The sequence below is a fragment of the Chionomys nivalis genome, chromosome 5, assembly GCF_950005125.1.
Source record: "Chionomys nivalis chromosome 5, mChiNiv1.1, whole genome shotgun sequence".
Classification (NCBI taxonomy): domain Eukaryota; kingdom Metazoa; phylum Chordata; class Mammalia; order Rodentia; family Cricetidae; genus Chionomys; species Chionomys nivalis.
The window spans coordinates 30,257,170-30,272,539 of record NC_080090.1 but is presented as its reverse complement, the minus strand read 5'-3'; the positions used below and the strand labels follow the sequence as shown (position 1 = coordinate 30,272,539).

At 42.0% G+C, this 15,370-nt stretch overlaps 1 protein-coding gene across 3 annotated transcripts in view; it reads right to left on the bottom strand.

Annotated features, from left to right (window-relative positions):
• Nucleotides 1–441: 441 nt before the first annotated feature.
• The window catches only part of Galnt15 (polypeptide N-acetylgalactosaminyltransferase 15), a 39,024-nt gene continuing 24,095 nt past the window's right edge, over nucleotides 442–15,370 (bottom strand). For 2 of the 3 annotated variants that reach the window (XM_057770452.1, XM_057770455.1), the window contains 4 exons: nucleotides 14,244–14,375; nucleotides 13,760–13,864; nucleotides 9,972–10,115; nucleotides 442–2,340 (listed from right to left, as the gene is read on the bottom strand). In XM_057770452.1, the coding sequence (XP_057626435.1) occupies nucleotides 2,194–2,340; nucleotides 9,972–10,115; nucleotides 13,760–13,864; nucleotides 14,244–14,375 (528 nt within the window). In that variant the 3' untranslated portion in view covers nucleotides 442–2,193. Of the gene's footprint in view, nucleotides 2,341–9,971; nucleotides 10,116–13,759; nucleotides 13,865–14,243; nucleotides 14,376–15,370 lie in introns of those variants that run through there. The other variant, XM_057770454.1, reaches the window with a different exon arrangement.

Sequence of the window (15,370 nt, the reverse complement as noted above, 5' to 3'; positions counted from 1 at the left end):
CATGACTGAGGGATTCAGGCTGAAGAAACTTCACACCCTTCTTCCATGGAAATAACCACTTAGAAAACCATACATTAATTAAAACACTGCTTGGCCCATTAGCTCTAGCTTCTTGTTGGCTAATTCTTACATCTTAATTTAACCCATTTCTATTAATCTGTATATCACCTCAAGGTTGTGGCCTACCAGCCAAGTTTCAGCATGTCTATCTCCAGCGGTGGCTCCATGGCATCTCTCTCTGACTCTGCCTTCCTGGTCCCATGCTATAGGCCAATCCAGTTCTTTATTCATTGACCAATAAAAGCAACACATAGACAGAAGGACCTCCCACACCAGGCCGCTAACATTAAACATACCTAGAACCCAGGCTTTGTGCTCTGAAGACCTCTCAAGGTGTTAATCACCACCAAGTACAACTCACACAACAGAATTTAGCTTTTAGTTAATTATATTAATTTATCCCAACAGCTTCAGCTATTGACAATGCTAATCACAGAATTCATTTCAGAATAGAGATCTTATTAAAGTGTTTGCTCTTCAACCATTACTGCCCTTTACAAGGTTGTCATCTGAAAGCTCCATCCCTGCCTCAACATGTCAGGAGAATTCATTTTAAATACAGACAGGTCTGAAGTAAGAAGATGGTGGGTAAAATTTCTTCCATACTCGGGAATGGGTCTAGCCAGTGCTATTCAGTAATAAGGTCTGTGATGATGGGATATTTTATAACTGTGTTCTCAGTTTAGTAGCCTCTAGCCACAGCTGGCTACTGAACTCTTGAAATGTAGCCAGCACAATCAAGGAACAGTTGGAAAATTTCCTGAATTGTACAGAATTTCCATCAAAATGACCACAGTGGGTTTGTGGCATCATATTGGTAGTGTTAGTTAGTATAGATCAATTCTAAGGTTGGAGAAACACAGTGGGCATTGACTTGGAAGAAATACATACATATTGGGTATTTTAGAAATGCAAACTTCTTTCCTAATTCTTATTTAAAACAACTGTTCAAAGACAGTCAAAAGGCATCTTTAATATGAAATTTTAAGTTTGCCATATAGAGAGCTAATTATATCCAGAAAGAAATGGGCAAGAATGTTTTTCTGTTTTTTTCTCAACAGCATCCTAATTCGCTCAGCAACACTTGTGGCTACACATTGGTTCTGCTCTTGTTGAAGTGGATATCACTTAACCATGAGCATTTAACAGGAATCCACATTTATGGGGTCCTTGGCATATATTGTTGGTTCATAGATGGCCCCGCCAAGCCTCAGGAATATTCAATAGCCACATCCATTTTGCTTTGTAAAGATTTTGGCTGGAGTGGTGGCATTTCCATTCAAGGGAGGGTTTTCCTTTTTCAAAGGTTGCTATTTCTCATTGAGCCAGCACAGCTCTCCTACCAGGGCATCAAGGGAGTTTATGTACCATGATACCTTTGTTCATGAGAATGCTCAAATGTGTTGATCCTTCCAGCACTGGAGACTCAGAAAGACTACATTGTGAGGAAATCTGGTTGTGCATGGCTGAGCTAGATAAGGCTGGAGGTAGAGAGTTTCAAGGGGGCTGTCCTGAAGATGAAAAACTCTTACCTAGCTCTGTTGACTCTTCATGGGCCAACCTGAGCTGGAGAGTCAGGACAAATCTCTTTCCAGCCTTCTTCCCAGCCCCACCCCCATTCCTCTCTATTCCCTTCTGCCTCCTCTTGAGCTAGGGCTCAATAAATGAGAAAATATATGCTAGTAAGCCTAATTAAATGGGTTGGAGCATAGATCATTAACACCCTTCACTCTAACGTTCACAATTGACCACATACACCACACCATCCAGTAAAGGCTACTTGGGGTCAGGTAAAGTTATCTACTGCATTTGAGGTCTCCTGGAAGATCTGTCAGACAATGTCTATGCCTCTTCCACAGTCAGGGATAAAAGCAAATGTTAAATGCTTGGTAGGGCAAGAAATGACTCTGCTGTATTTCATGATGAACATTTCTGAAGACGAATACAATGACTCCATTGCTTTTCTTCTATAAATACAGCTATCATTCAATGACATGAGGCACATGGAGAGATTTTTTTTTTTTGTCATTTTCTTCTCTCCTATACCAGCAGCCTGGGCACAATGGGTGGCTCAGAACACACAGGAGCAGAAATGTGAAGCTGATCATTTGCTTTGCTCTCCGTCACTGTTACTCATCGTTCATCCACAGGGTGGACCTGGTCGAATTGCCACAGCTGGCTGCTTTTACCATCACACTGACTCAAGTGCAGATCCTTACTGTCTCCTTGAGCCCCAGCTTCCATGCATTTCCCAGAAAGGATGTGAATGATGGTTCCATCCTGAAAAGAGAAGGAAGGAGACAATTCCTGACAAAGTCAGCAAAAGAAGACATATTTAAGATTTCTTCTGAGCACTAAAAGACTGACGGAGGTTGTATGTACTAGCCTGGAATGAGTGGCAGAATTTTAATTAATAGAAAACATAATTTAAATATTTCTAAAATTTAGATGTCTTTCGAGTCTAAGGGATCCTGATCCCAATTATATTGCTGTTAAATGATTGTGTGCTGTAGGAAGTGGTAACCTGCCCACGGGGGCGTGGCCTCTTATACTATATATGCTGATGCAGAACATGTGTCCACTCTCTTTCTGGCCTCTCCTTCTGTTCCAGTTGTGGATTTCAGTTTCTGATCTCTGATCAAGCAGAGGATTCTGATTCATGAGTTTACCCCTAAGTAAATAGCCATCTATTTCTCAGTTCTGAGCTAGTGTGGACTTTCTTTTAAGTGACCGTCCTCAATGTGTCATTTCTTAGAAAGTTCTGGTCAGAGTGACTCTGGTTAGGGTGTGTTCAGTCTTTGTGCTGTATTGTCAGTCACTGTTGTCACTGCATTCACAAACTTATGCTATCAGAGGGATTTCTTCATTAGTACCACCTTCTGCTAATCCTGCAATCTGAAATTGTGGCCACTAGGTTGCAGTAAAGAGTAAAACTGAGGCTATCCTGAAGGTCTACTTAGATCATCCATGTGAAAGGTATGGCTCTACTCCAATACTGACCATAACATCCTCTTTTCAAGAAAAAACAGATTTCTTTTTTTTTTTTATCACTTTTTAAAATTTATTTATTAAAGATTTCTGCCTTCTCCCTGCCACCACCTCCCATTTCCCTCCCCCTCCCCCAACAAGTTCCCCTCCCTCATCATCTCTAAGAGTAATCCCTGTCCTGTGGGAAGTCCAAGGACCACCCACCTCCATCCAGGTCTAGTAAGGTGAGCATCCAAACTGCCTAGGCTCCCACAAAGCCAGTACGTGCAGTAGGATCAAAAACCCATTGCCATTGTTCTTGAGTTCTCAGTAGTCCTCATTGTCCATTATGTTCAGCAAGTCCGGTTTTATCCCATGCTTTTTCAGACCCAGGCCAGCTGGCCTTGGTGAGTTCCTGATAGAACAACCCCATTGTCTCAGTGTGTGGGTGCACCCCTCGCGGTCCTGAGTTCCTTGCTCGTGCTCTGTCTCCTGCTCTTGATTTGGACCTTGAGATTTCAGTCCGGTGCTCCAATGTGGGTCTTTGTCTCTGTCTCCTTTCATCGCCTAAATGTTTTTCTTAGGGTTCACCTTCTTAATTAGCTTGTCTAGGATCACGCATAATAGGCTCAACGTCCCCTATTCATGGCTAGAAACCAAATATGAGTGAGTACATCCCATGTTCCTCTTTTTGGGTCTGGCTCACCTCACTCAGTATAGTGTTTTCTATTTCCGTCCATTTGCCTGCAAAATTCAGGAAGTCATCGTTTTTTACTGCTGAGTAATGCTCTAATATGTATATATTCCATACTTTCTTCATCCATTCTTCCATTGAAGGGCATCTAGGTTGTTTCCAGGTTCTGGCTATTACAAACAATGCTGCTATGAACATAGTTGAGCGTATACTTTTGTTGTATGATAGGGCATTTCTTGGGTATATTCCCAAGAGTGGTATTGCTGGGTCCAGGGGTAGGTGGATCCCGAAATTCCTGAGAAACCGCCATACTGTTTTCCAAAGTGGTTGCACAAGTTTGCATTCCCACCAGCAATGGATTAGTGTACCCCTTTCTCCACAACCTCTCCAGCAAAGGCTATCATTGGTGTTTTTTATTTTAGCCATTCTGACAGGTGTAAGATGGTATCTTAAAGTTGTCTTGATTTGCATTTCCCTGATCGCCAAGGAAGTTGAGCATGTCCTTAAATGTCTTTTGGAAAAAACAGATTTCTTTACAAACTTAAACAGCTTTAGCCATAATGTTACAAATTCTTGCTCATTGTTGAAATTTTCCAAAATATAGACTGTAGTTGTCCTTATTATTTTCCAGAATATTTCCATCACTGCCAAAGACACCACTACCCATTAGCAGTCATTTGCTCTTCCCGGCTCCTACTAGCCACTGAGAATTACTGGTCTCCTTTCTGTAGTTATGCATTCACCTAAACTGTTGGGACACACACAGAGGTGAGCCTGTTACACCTTGTCTGAAGGTCAGAGTGTTTGATCTTATTTTTGCTCTTTCAAATTGTTGACAACAGGTGTGGCTATAAAACAAGACACCCTGGCCTAGGGTGTGGTGACGTGGTGTTTAGGACATTAAGATGCCCATAGAGGTGGATCCTCTCCACCCTGACCAAGGTCAGAGAATTCTAGCATGCTCCTGTGCTCCTTCATTTAAAATAGGAGGTTTGACATAGGGAGTGGTTGCCTATAGGATATTTGGTCTAAGGTGTGTTCACTGCCCCAAACATCAAATACTTTACTCGGGAAATGATGGCTTGATATCTCAGGTATTGAAGCAAGTAACTGTTCTGGTTGTCTTCTGTGTCATGTTAAAGCAGTCCTTTACCTTCACCCCCCTCTTGGATTTGGGGTATAAAAATATGAAAACTAAAAATTAAACACAGGTGAACTCAGAATTCAACATTAAGTTTTCACAGAGTTGCCATCCCGTTACTATCTGTGTCTTTGTGTTTCTTTCTTCCTAACATTTCTAATCCTCATGCCTCTACCCTGGAACATACAAATCCACTGTGGCTGGACTGCAGAAGTCATTCCTCAAAAAAGTGACTTATGACACTAAACATTTCATGTAAATAGAACTGTGTAATATGGTTCCTTTAAACTAGCCTCTTTCATTTTGTGTGTTCTTCTGATTTATTGTGTTAGAGCAAAAACTTCCTTCTTTCTTTTTACTATACAAAAACACACCAAAATTTAGCACTTTTAAAACATTTTCAACTATAAAGTTTAGAAAAGTTAAATACATGAATTTTCCATATTATTTTCATTGTGAAAAATACTCTCTACTCATTAAACAATAATTTCCCTTTTCTTCCTTACCCAGCCACTGGTAACCACCATGCTTCTATGGTCTTAACTGCTTTACATAAAATGAATGAAGTGGAATGATACAGTTTTGGGATGTGTGTGCATGTGTGTGCATGCTTGTGCTCATGTGTGTGTGTGTGCGTGTGTATGTATGTGTGTTAGTTATTTAATCTAGTTTAATATCCCCAAATGTCACTCTTGTTCTACCACATGACAGAGCTTCCTTCTATTTTAATGCTGAGTAATATTTCACCACATGGAATCACTTCTAGGATGTAGATAACTCTAAGTGGAAAGATTCAGGATAGATGTCCACATTTTTTCTATATATCTATACACAGATGGTTGGATTGCCTGTAGCACTTTTATGTTATAAATAGTCCACTAGAAATAGTGCCTTCTTCCTTTTCTGACTGAACAATAACTTTCATATATATTCCTCCTTACCCATTCTGGACACTGGCCTCAGGGCCTTACATCCAATGGGTAAGTGCTCTAGACCAGTGAACTAAAGCCCTAGTCACATCTCCTTTCTTTTCTTTCATTTCTTTTATCTTCTTTTCTTTCTTTCCTTCTTTCTTTCTCTTTCAGTTTTTAAAAGCAGTGTTTCTTTGTATAACCTTGGCTGTCCTGGAACTCTTTCTGTAGACCAGGCTGGCTTCAAACTCACAGAGATCCACCTGTTTCTGCCTACTGAGTGCTGGGATTGAAGGCATACACCACCTTCATCTGGCCCATATCTCTCATTTCTTAATGCCTAGAAATATACCATGTGTATCTTTCAGGTTTGGTTGCTTGTTGAAAATTCAGCTTAAGTTTGCCACAATGGGATTTTCCTCTTCTCTGCTCTATGAATCACCAGTACAGAGATCCACTAATTTTACCCTCTTTACTCTCAACCACAATTTGAAGAGAAGAAAGACTTTAAATGTATATATCTCTTTGCCTAGTGGTACACTAATTCAGCTCGAGAAGGATTCTAATTAAGAATATTGCATGGCCATGTATTGCAGATGTGACAACCTTAATACTAATACCAAGAGAATGGTGGCCAACGAGACCCTCACCAGAGTAGAACAAGAGGGGCTTACAGAAGAACTGAGGTTTGGGGGATCACTTTCTGATTGTTCTGTTGCAGTAAGAACTTGTCTCATGGTCAAATCCACAAATTCCTTTCCCTATTTTGTACCTGGGACCAGCTCACTCACCTAAGTACTTACATGATGCTGGGAATATGTTTTATTACCATTGTTTAATAAAAAAGCTGCTTTGGCTTATAGCAGCAAAATATAGCCTGGAGGGGAATACAAACAGAGATATATATAGAGAGCAGGCAGAATCAAAGAGATACCAGATAGCTGCTCAAGGTAAAGATGCCCATAACCTTTCTGGTAAGTCACAGCCTCATGGTGATACACAAATGAATAGAAATTGGTTAATTTAAGATGTCAGAGCTAGGTAGGAATACTCTTGAACCATTTGCCAAGCAGTGTTTCAATTAATATCATTTTTGTGTGATTATTCAGGTCTAGGTGGATGGAAAATAAAGAGCAGTCTCCACTTACAAATGATGTCCAATGTGGGGCTTGGATCAACAAAGACCTAAAGAAGCTTAAGAAAAAAAGAGGGCTACTAGACCCGCAAAATGGGAACCAATTGCAGCTTGTTGGTAGCTGCATTTTTTTTTTTCAGATAAGCTCTGCTTGCTAGGCACAAGCAGAGGCACAACTCCTTTAAGAGAAGGCTTTCTGGTTTGTGCTGGTGGCATGAATTGCTCTGGTTCTTTCAGGAAGTCCTGCTATGGAGCACTTAAATAGAGTTTGTGAGCAGAGTGTTACAAGTTGCATATTGGCAACATAGACCTGCTGCATCCCTGGAATTGGGGCAGTGAGCATGACTCACAGAGACTGTAATCATACCTTTGCCATGTTGGACTAGGCAGGGCCAACAGGCAATGCTGCAGTCTTAATCCTAGCCATACTTGCTTAGCATTTTTAAAAAAACTCTCCTGGTCAGAAAATGATTATATTTACACAATAAGACAGATTTAAAAAAAAAAAAAACTCTGAATGGGTCACAGTGCTGAATAAATGTACATGGGCTTATGAGAGAGGAGAAAGAGTACAGAAAGTCATAGATTAAAGGAGTAAAGATAATAAAATAAATGCTAAAAAGAAATAGAGTTTTTTTTAAAAAAAAAAAAAGCCATGTAGTCAAATAATGGGAAACACACAGAAAGTCTGGATTATTTATATTATTGTGTTTTCTTTGTATTTTTAGACTGCAGAGAAACATTTGATTCTGGGGTGTGTGAAGCTAAACCAACACATGTATTTTAAAGGTATCTTGACTTTGAAATTTGAGTCTAAGGATATGTTACTTTGGAAAAGAGTTTCTGCCTTTGTTTCCACAAAAGATGAGAAACTGTGGATTCATTCCAGGCTAATTTGTTTGATGGATCAAGACCACTGAAGGACCTCCATTAATCCTAAAAATTCTTCACTCCAAAACAACAGGAAGCAGTTTGGAGAAAACCGTGCCCAAATTCCCAAAATTATTTTTTATGGACTTTGGTTTATTGATACAAATGTAAGGTCAATTTTCTTATATGTATATTTCTACTCTTGTTTAAGGTATTGTGTTTGTGCAGTTCATTTAAAAGTGTAATGTATAGTTAAGAAATATAGATTAATAATAGTCATTTATGATAATCAAACTTATAGTCAATCATGGTATAGTCAATTTATAGTAATCTTTTCTAGATATACAGAGATATATTTCAGTTAGATAGATAGTCTTCAACACTTCAAAGATCTATAAAATATGACATTTAAAATGTTTTAAGGAGTTAGATTTTTCTCAACAGTGAGACATATCTGTTTCTGTCAGCACCAACTGCTTCAGAGGGGTGGATGGGCAATGAAGAAAATCAGTATAGAATTTGCCTTCAGTGTGACAAGGCTAGCCATTTGGGCAAAAAACTGCTTAACAGTATACTGTATAAACTGGACATTCAGGATTCATGGAAAAATGACTGCTGAACTTGCCAAAAGAGGGTGAGACAGTTCTTCAGGGCTCCTGCTCCACCAAAGAAACTGCCAGACATTTTCAAGACATAAAAGAAAGTGACTGACAAAATACCAACATAGGCAAAACAGTCTTTCAAATTTTTTTGCTTCATGGAAAAGTCTGCCAGATACTATGGGCCTGTAGGCTAAAGATGAATGTTCCAATGGTACAGAAGAACTTTGGGTGACTGTCCAGGCAGAGAGATGTCTCTGTCAATTCTAGAATTTTGAAGGTTGTTTACAAATCACTTCCTGTTTACTTAGGTAATATTACATCCTTCTGGGGTCTTTGATGGAGTTGAAAACAGATAGTTATAGTTTTCCTTAGTTATGATAAAAGATAAATTAGATATGAAACTTCAGATGCATAAAGAAATAATGTAACTGTAATTAAGCTTGATACCTGTTTTGTTATATGTAATTTTACTCTATTAAAGTTTAAACCTTCATTTTTATTAAGACAGAAAAGGGGAGGTGATGTGGAATATCCCTCTGTTTGTGGTGACTATGTTTTATTATTATTGGTTAATAAGGAAGCTGCTTTGGCCTATGGCAGGGCAGAATATATCCAGGAGGGAAATCTGAACAGAGATATATAGAGAGAGTAGGCAGAGTTAGAGACACACCTTGTAACTGCCAAAGGAGAAAGATGCCTGGAACCTTTCCAGTAAGCCACAGCCTCATGGTGATACACAGATTAATAGAAATAGATTAATTTAAGATGTAAGAGCTATGTAGGAATACTCTTGAACCATTTGCCAAACAGTGTTGTAATTAATATAATTTGTGTGATTATTCATGTGTTGGTGTCTGGGAAATGAAGAGCAGTCTCAGTTTAAACTTATATCCTTCTCTTTTCTCTCTGTTGGTGTATATCCTCTGGGAAGGTTCTAGAACTTCCTTACTGGAAATATAGGAGTAAAAAACTTCACAGAAATGATGAAATGCTCACAATTGGATATTCATTATAATGAAGAAAATGACAGATTCATATTTATATGTTAATACTTGGAAAATATTGATTTATTTTCATTTTGTGTGTATAGGTACCTAAGTGCTAGCAAGTACACCACTTGCATACTGTGGCAGCAGAGGCTGTCAGGTCATCTTGAACTGGAGACTGGTTATTTGCCCCACAAGTGGGGTGCTAGGAATCGAACCGCGTACTCTGGAAGAGCAGCCAGCACTCTTAAGCTCCAGCTCCAACAGCTACATATTTACATATCAATATCTACTTCTTTTCAGTTTTGCTCTGCATCACTCCCCAGTCCACACCACTGAGGGGTTGTTTCTGTAACACGCTCCTCCATCCTACCTGTGATCCAAGCTAATGACCTGTAATGGCCAAGGACAAGTTAGTACATCTCCTGAGGCTGGGTTGATTTTACTTTCAGCAGAAACTCCAATGTCAAGCCACTAAGCTCAACAACAGGAGTGTGTCATGGAGAGTACTTGGTGTCTTGGAAAGCCCAGGCTGCCATGCTAAAAAGGTCAGCTGCTTGGAAGTTCCCTGTGATCAACTGGTATTTCCGGAATGGATTAATTACCTCCTGAAAGTCCCAGTGCTGTTGACGAATGGCAGGGCCTTCCTCCACGCAGTTCTGCAGAATCACCTGTTCTTGTCTGACATCGAAGCACAGCTGCTGTGGGCTGCTGAAGAGAATCTCCTTCCTGCTGGTGTGCTCCAGGTTCTGGGACAGAGGAGATGGCAGTTAGCAAAGCCCAAAAGACACCTTCTCCAGAGCCATGCGGAGACAAAAGAACACAGAGCAGGCCTGTGTTCTTCAGATTTGACATGGGCAGCCTGCAAGGCTCTTCCTGGGTTCTGAAGCCCCAGTACCTTGGCCTTTCTCACGTTCCTAATTCCACATCCTGGCATGCTTCTATGGTGTTCATTCTGCTCCCTGTGTGCAGATAAGGCCGTTTAAAAGGCTGCAAGTGCTGGGTGTACACTGCTGGAAGGGCAGGCGATGGAGCTCTCTGAGGCCTAGGTAGATTTCCTTCTAGGGACACTCTCCCTACCCCTGACTAATTTCACTGCTTTCACTGCTGTTTGTGGTGTCTGCAGACTCTTGATCATGGTTCCTATTGTCTCCATCATGGTTCCCAGGGCCTCCGGAGTTTTATAGAGCTAGACTATGTGGACCTTTACAGAGGGTCTTTAACTGTGAGGTTCCTGTGCTTACCAATTGGATGGTATGTTTTGGCAAATCGATCCATCTTCTGTTCATTATTGCCTGATGTACCCTAAGCTGATTTTTATGTTAACTGTGTACTCTGAGCCAGCACCCTGCACAGTCACATGAGCCCTGTGCTCAGACAGTTTTCATGCTCTTGGTTCAATCTATTCACTATATGCATTGCTGCCACTGTCTTGAAATTCTTAATAACTGTTGAATGAGAGACATCACATCTTCCATTTGCACCAGACCCTGCTAATTTGCTAATTAAATATAGTGGTGTGCCCTGCTTGAAAATTCCCAAACTGTAAAATTAGCATAAGTTTCAACCCTAAAGAAAGGGGGTAGGAAGGGAGGGGAGCAGAGGAAAAACATATAGTTCAATAAAAACAATTAAAAAACCATTTGAACCCTGAGCATACCCCACAAACTTGTACGCAATTCTCAAGGGAGAGTAATTTTTTTTCCTACTCAAAATCCCATCAGTAGTGACAGATGACTTCCTTGTTTCCTTGTGGTCACGGGGGAGATATTTTTGGTGCAGCTTTGCAGGGACAGGCTACTCTGTGATGGTCAAAGCTGGGTAATATGAAGTCTCATTCCCAACCTCATCTCTACTGAGCTGAAGCTGAGCTCTTCTTACTTCTCCCTCCTGCAGCCACACTCCTGAGCTCCTCCTGAGGTTGTTGGCCACGGACCCTGCCACCTCTCAAGGAAGCCCAGCATACACATTGAGTTTATTTCCAGTTGCCACTTGAGTTCTAGTTCCTGGATATTTGTTTCCATTTCTTTCTCGTGAGCTCAGTGACTGAAGGGGCATTTCATCCTCTTTTTTTTTTTTTTTTTGGTTTTTCGAGACAGGGTTTCTCTGTGCTTTTGGAGCCTGTCTCTGCCTCCTGAGTGCTGGGATTAAAGGCGTGCGCCACCACCACCTGGCTTTTCATCCTCTTTTTATCCAGCACACATCTAGGCTTTTTCCCTGGGGTGAATCAGTTTACTGACTTTTTAATATTGCAGGCTCCAGAAACCTCACTAATAAAAACAAAATACACAGAATAAATATTCTCTCTGTTTAAAGGAAGCCTACAGCACACAAAGAAACCAAGACACAGATGATAAGAAGCCTGCCAAGATCTCACAGCTAGCCAAAGGGAACTTGATTCAAACCTGGCTCCAAATGGCAGTAAAGCTTGGACAGTTATCACCCTGACACGTGACTTCCTCACTTACTCTTCATGTGCTCATTCTTGTGTTCAGTGTTATGGTTTAAACATGAATAGTCTCTGTAGACTCAAGTTTCACATGCCCCAATGCGTGACTCTGCTTTGACTGCTGTGGGGCCTCAGGAGGTGGGGCCTGACTGCTGCAAGCTGGTCACTTGAGCGAAGCCTCTGAGGGTTTTATATACCTAGTTTGCTCTCTCTGCTCCTTAGTCTGCACCATGTGAGCAAGCTACCAACTGTGTCTTACTTCTGCCCCATAGACCAAGCCACTCCCACTGCCAGTCCATTCCCATAGTAAAATTGAAATCCTCCTGAGACTGTGAGGTAATAAAACCACCACCAACAACAACAAAACAATATAGCAGCAAAAGGAAACCCTTTCCTCCCATGCTTCTGTCAGGGGTTTAGATTGTAGGGATATGGAAGCTCACTAATATATCTGGTTTAAATGCCCACTGGTATTTTAGGAAAGAATGATGAACTACATAGATAGAAGAGACCAAGTGAATCTTGAGTCAACCCCTTCCCTGTGTACCCTCAGGCCCTGAGCCTATGCTCAGCACTCTAGGCTGCTCGCAAGGCTGGACCAGCTTCCACAGAGATGTCCTAGGCTTACCCTGCAAGGCTGGACCAGATTCCACAGAGATGTCCTAGGCCTTACCCTGCAAGGCTGGACCAGCTTCCACAGAGATGTCCTAGGCCTTACCCTGCAAGGCTGGACCAGCTTCCTCAGAGATGCCCTAGGATTGCTCTGCAAGGGTGGGCCCCAAACTTCCCGTGAAGTTACTTTCCCCTTCTCCCCAGGCTCTCTAGCTCTCCCTTAACTGTTGTTTGCTTTTTTTTTGTGATTTTATTATTTATTTGTTTTTGTTTTTCTTTTTCATTTATTTATTTATTTATTTATTTATTTATTTATTTATTTATTTATTATAGATTTCTGCCTCCTCCCCGCCTCCCATTTCCTTCCCTGTTGTTTGCTTTTGTCAGGTAATTTTGATGTGTGACAGTTCAATTCAAAGGATCCCCCATCACAGTTTGAATCAGATAAGGGGCCAGTCTACAGTGAGGAGTTATTCAAGTTGTAAAAAGAGGTGGACCCATGGCCCCTCAGCCAGGATGGACAGCTCCCAGTTACCTTGCCCACTTTTCCTATGATGAAAAATTGAAGCAAATAAGAGCACCTAAGGGTCACAGTGACCTTCCTAAGGGTCGCAGTGACCTTCCTAAGGGTCACCGTGACCTTCCTAAGGGTCTCAGTGACCTTCCTAAGGGTCACAGTGACCTTCCTAAGGGTTGCAGTGACCTTCCTAAGGGTCACCGTGACCTTCCTAAGGGTCTCAGTGACCTTCCTAAGGGTTGCAGTGACCTTCCTAAGGGTCACAGTGACCTTCCTAAGGGTTGCAGTGACCTTCCTAAGGGTTGCAGTGACCTTCCTAAGGGTCACCGTGACCTTCCTAAGGGTCTCAGTGACCTTCCTAAGGGTCGCAGTGACCTTCCAAAGGGTCGCAGTGACCTTCCAAAGGGTCGCAGTGACCTTCCTAAGGGACAAAGGGTCCGTGTGACTCTTGACCCTTCTCCCAACTTCATTACTTCTTTTCTACTAAGATTCTTGGACCCTTCCTCAAGCCAGGATGGTCTGAGGTAGAAATTTCTGGTGCTTCTATGACAGTTTCCCCATCTGCCAGATTCAAGGACTGGCTAAGCAGTCTCTTTGTTCCTTCTAAGTGAGATGCTCCATTCATTGATGCTGGTCCAGATCTAAGGTGAGGATGATGTGGGCGTACCTGTGACAAGTCATCACAGTGGGGAACCATGGCCTGTCAAGGGACCACATAGAGGAGCTACTTTGAAGGGAACTGAAGGGCACCCTAGCAAACAGCACCCACTTGTCTTTCTTGACTGAAAATTGTCTCGAGGATTATCATCACCCACCTGTTGTTGCCGGTTGTTACTGCAAGGGGCTAAAGTCATAGGGCAGCCCAGGATGTCCCCTTCTGCTTGGCAGTCTGCACAGAAGCCGAGTCCAGTGTTGTGGAGCTGAAAATGGGCACCCACAAAGATGTGAATCTGACCTCTACTCTGAAGATGCCATGAAGCAGACTCTAATCCCCTGTCCTCTTTAGACCTTATCCTGATGTACGTGGCTCTGACACGGTAAGTTGGATCAAGCCCAGTCCACTCATCTTAAGACCCAAACCTCCATAAGGAATCTGGCCACACTCATTTTGGTGAAGGGATCTGACATGGTTTATAGGGGAACACAGCTGCTTTCCTCTGGCTGGCAGGAGGCTGGAACATGGAGTCCAAAGGCCTCTGAAGCCCTGCTGAGGTTGCCTGGTGTAAGGGATGAATGCTCATGTATTAGCAAGTGACCCTGTCTTTCTTTCTTTCCCTTCTCCCTTGAGTCATGCCTTGCCTTTCCAGAGAACCTGGGTCTGTGCTCAGATGGATACAGCTCAGGGTAGACATTGGCCAGAAACCAGTGGAATGTCCGACAACCCAACCTCCTTTGCAGCTTCCGGCGTTCCGTGCAGTCTGGCTTTGCAACCTGCAGGTGGAGAAGGGCATGGGGAGCAAACCAGGAAAGCTTGTTCCCCACAAACCCAGACAGTATGAGAGGAATGGAGGTAGACCTGAAGAGACAGAAGGACTGGGACAGGATTGCAAATAGGAGGAAGACTCATATGTTGAGAGAGATATAGAAGGTACAGAGTCATCTCTGGAGAGAGGCGTGGAACCAGCAAGATTGGAAGCAGTACTATCCTTTCTCACAGACCCCCAAATCTTCAGTCTACAAAGACCATGGTGTCTGAGCCTTAAAGTCTTTTCTCTAATGTGAAGAAATGATGGACTCTGTACCTGGGTTGAAGCATGAGATGGACCAGAGGTAGTGGAGATGAAATCAGCTTGGAAATTACAAGGGTGGGGGTTGAGGAAAGGCAAGTTGATTTTTCTTCTTCCCTGAGTCTTAATTTTCTCCATTGGTGAAGCATTCATTTAGGCTTCATCGGCCTCCCTTTATACACAACTGTCGGAAGATGGACACCAGCCCTCAACACTAGTTTACTGTTTTAGGCTGTGTTGGTAAGATATGAAGAAACCCATCAAGAAGGGTAGTATAAATTTCCTGGAACAGAGAGGATTTAAGGTGGTGCTGGAATAATCAAACATGGAGAGATAGGGTGGAGAAGAAGGAAGGAGGGAATGGGAAAGGAGAAATAAAAAAGGGAGGGGGTGATTTCCATGTTTGTGTTTCCCCTTGGTGGTCTCTGGTTTTCAGTAAGACACAGAGGGCCAAATTTTACATGTTATGTTGGGCTAACTTCATCCAAAATGCTGTGCTCTATTGAGCCTGTCTAGAGCCGAGGTACATCAGAAGCCTGGCTAGTTCTTTTTATGGGTTCTTTTATAAATGAAATCTGTATTGACATTAAACAAGTGTCCCCTGAAAACAAAGAGAAAATACCGAATTGACATCCGTTACATGAGAGTGGAAAAAATGATGCTCAATACAACAACAACAACAACAACAACAACAAAAAA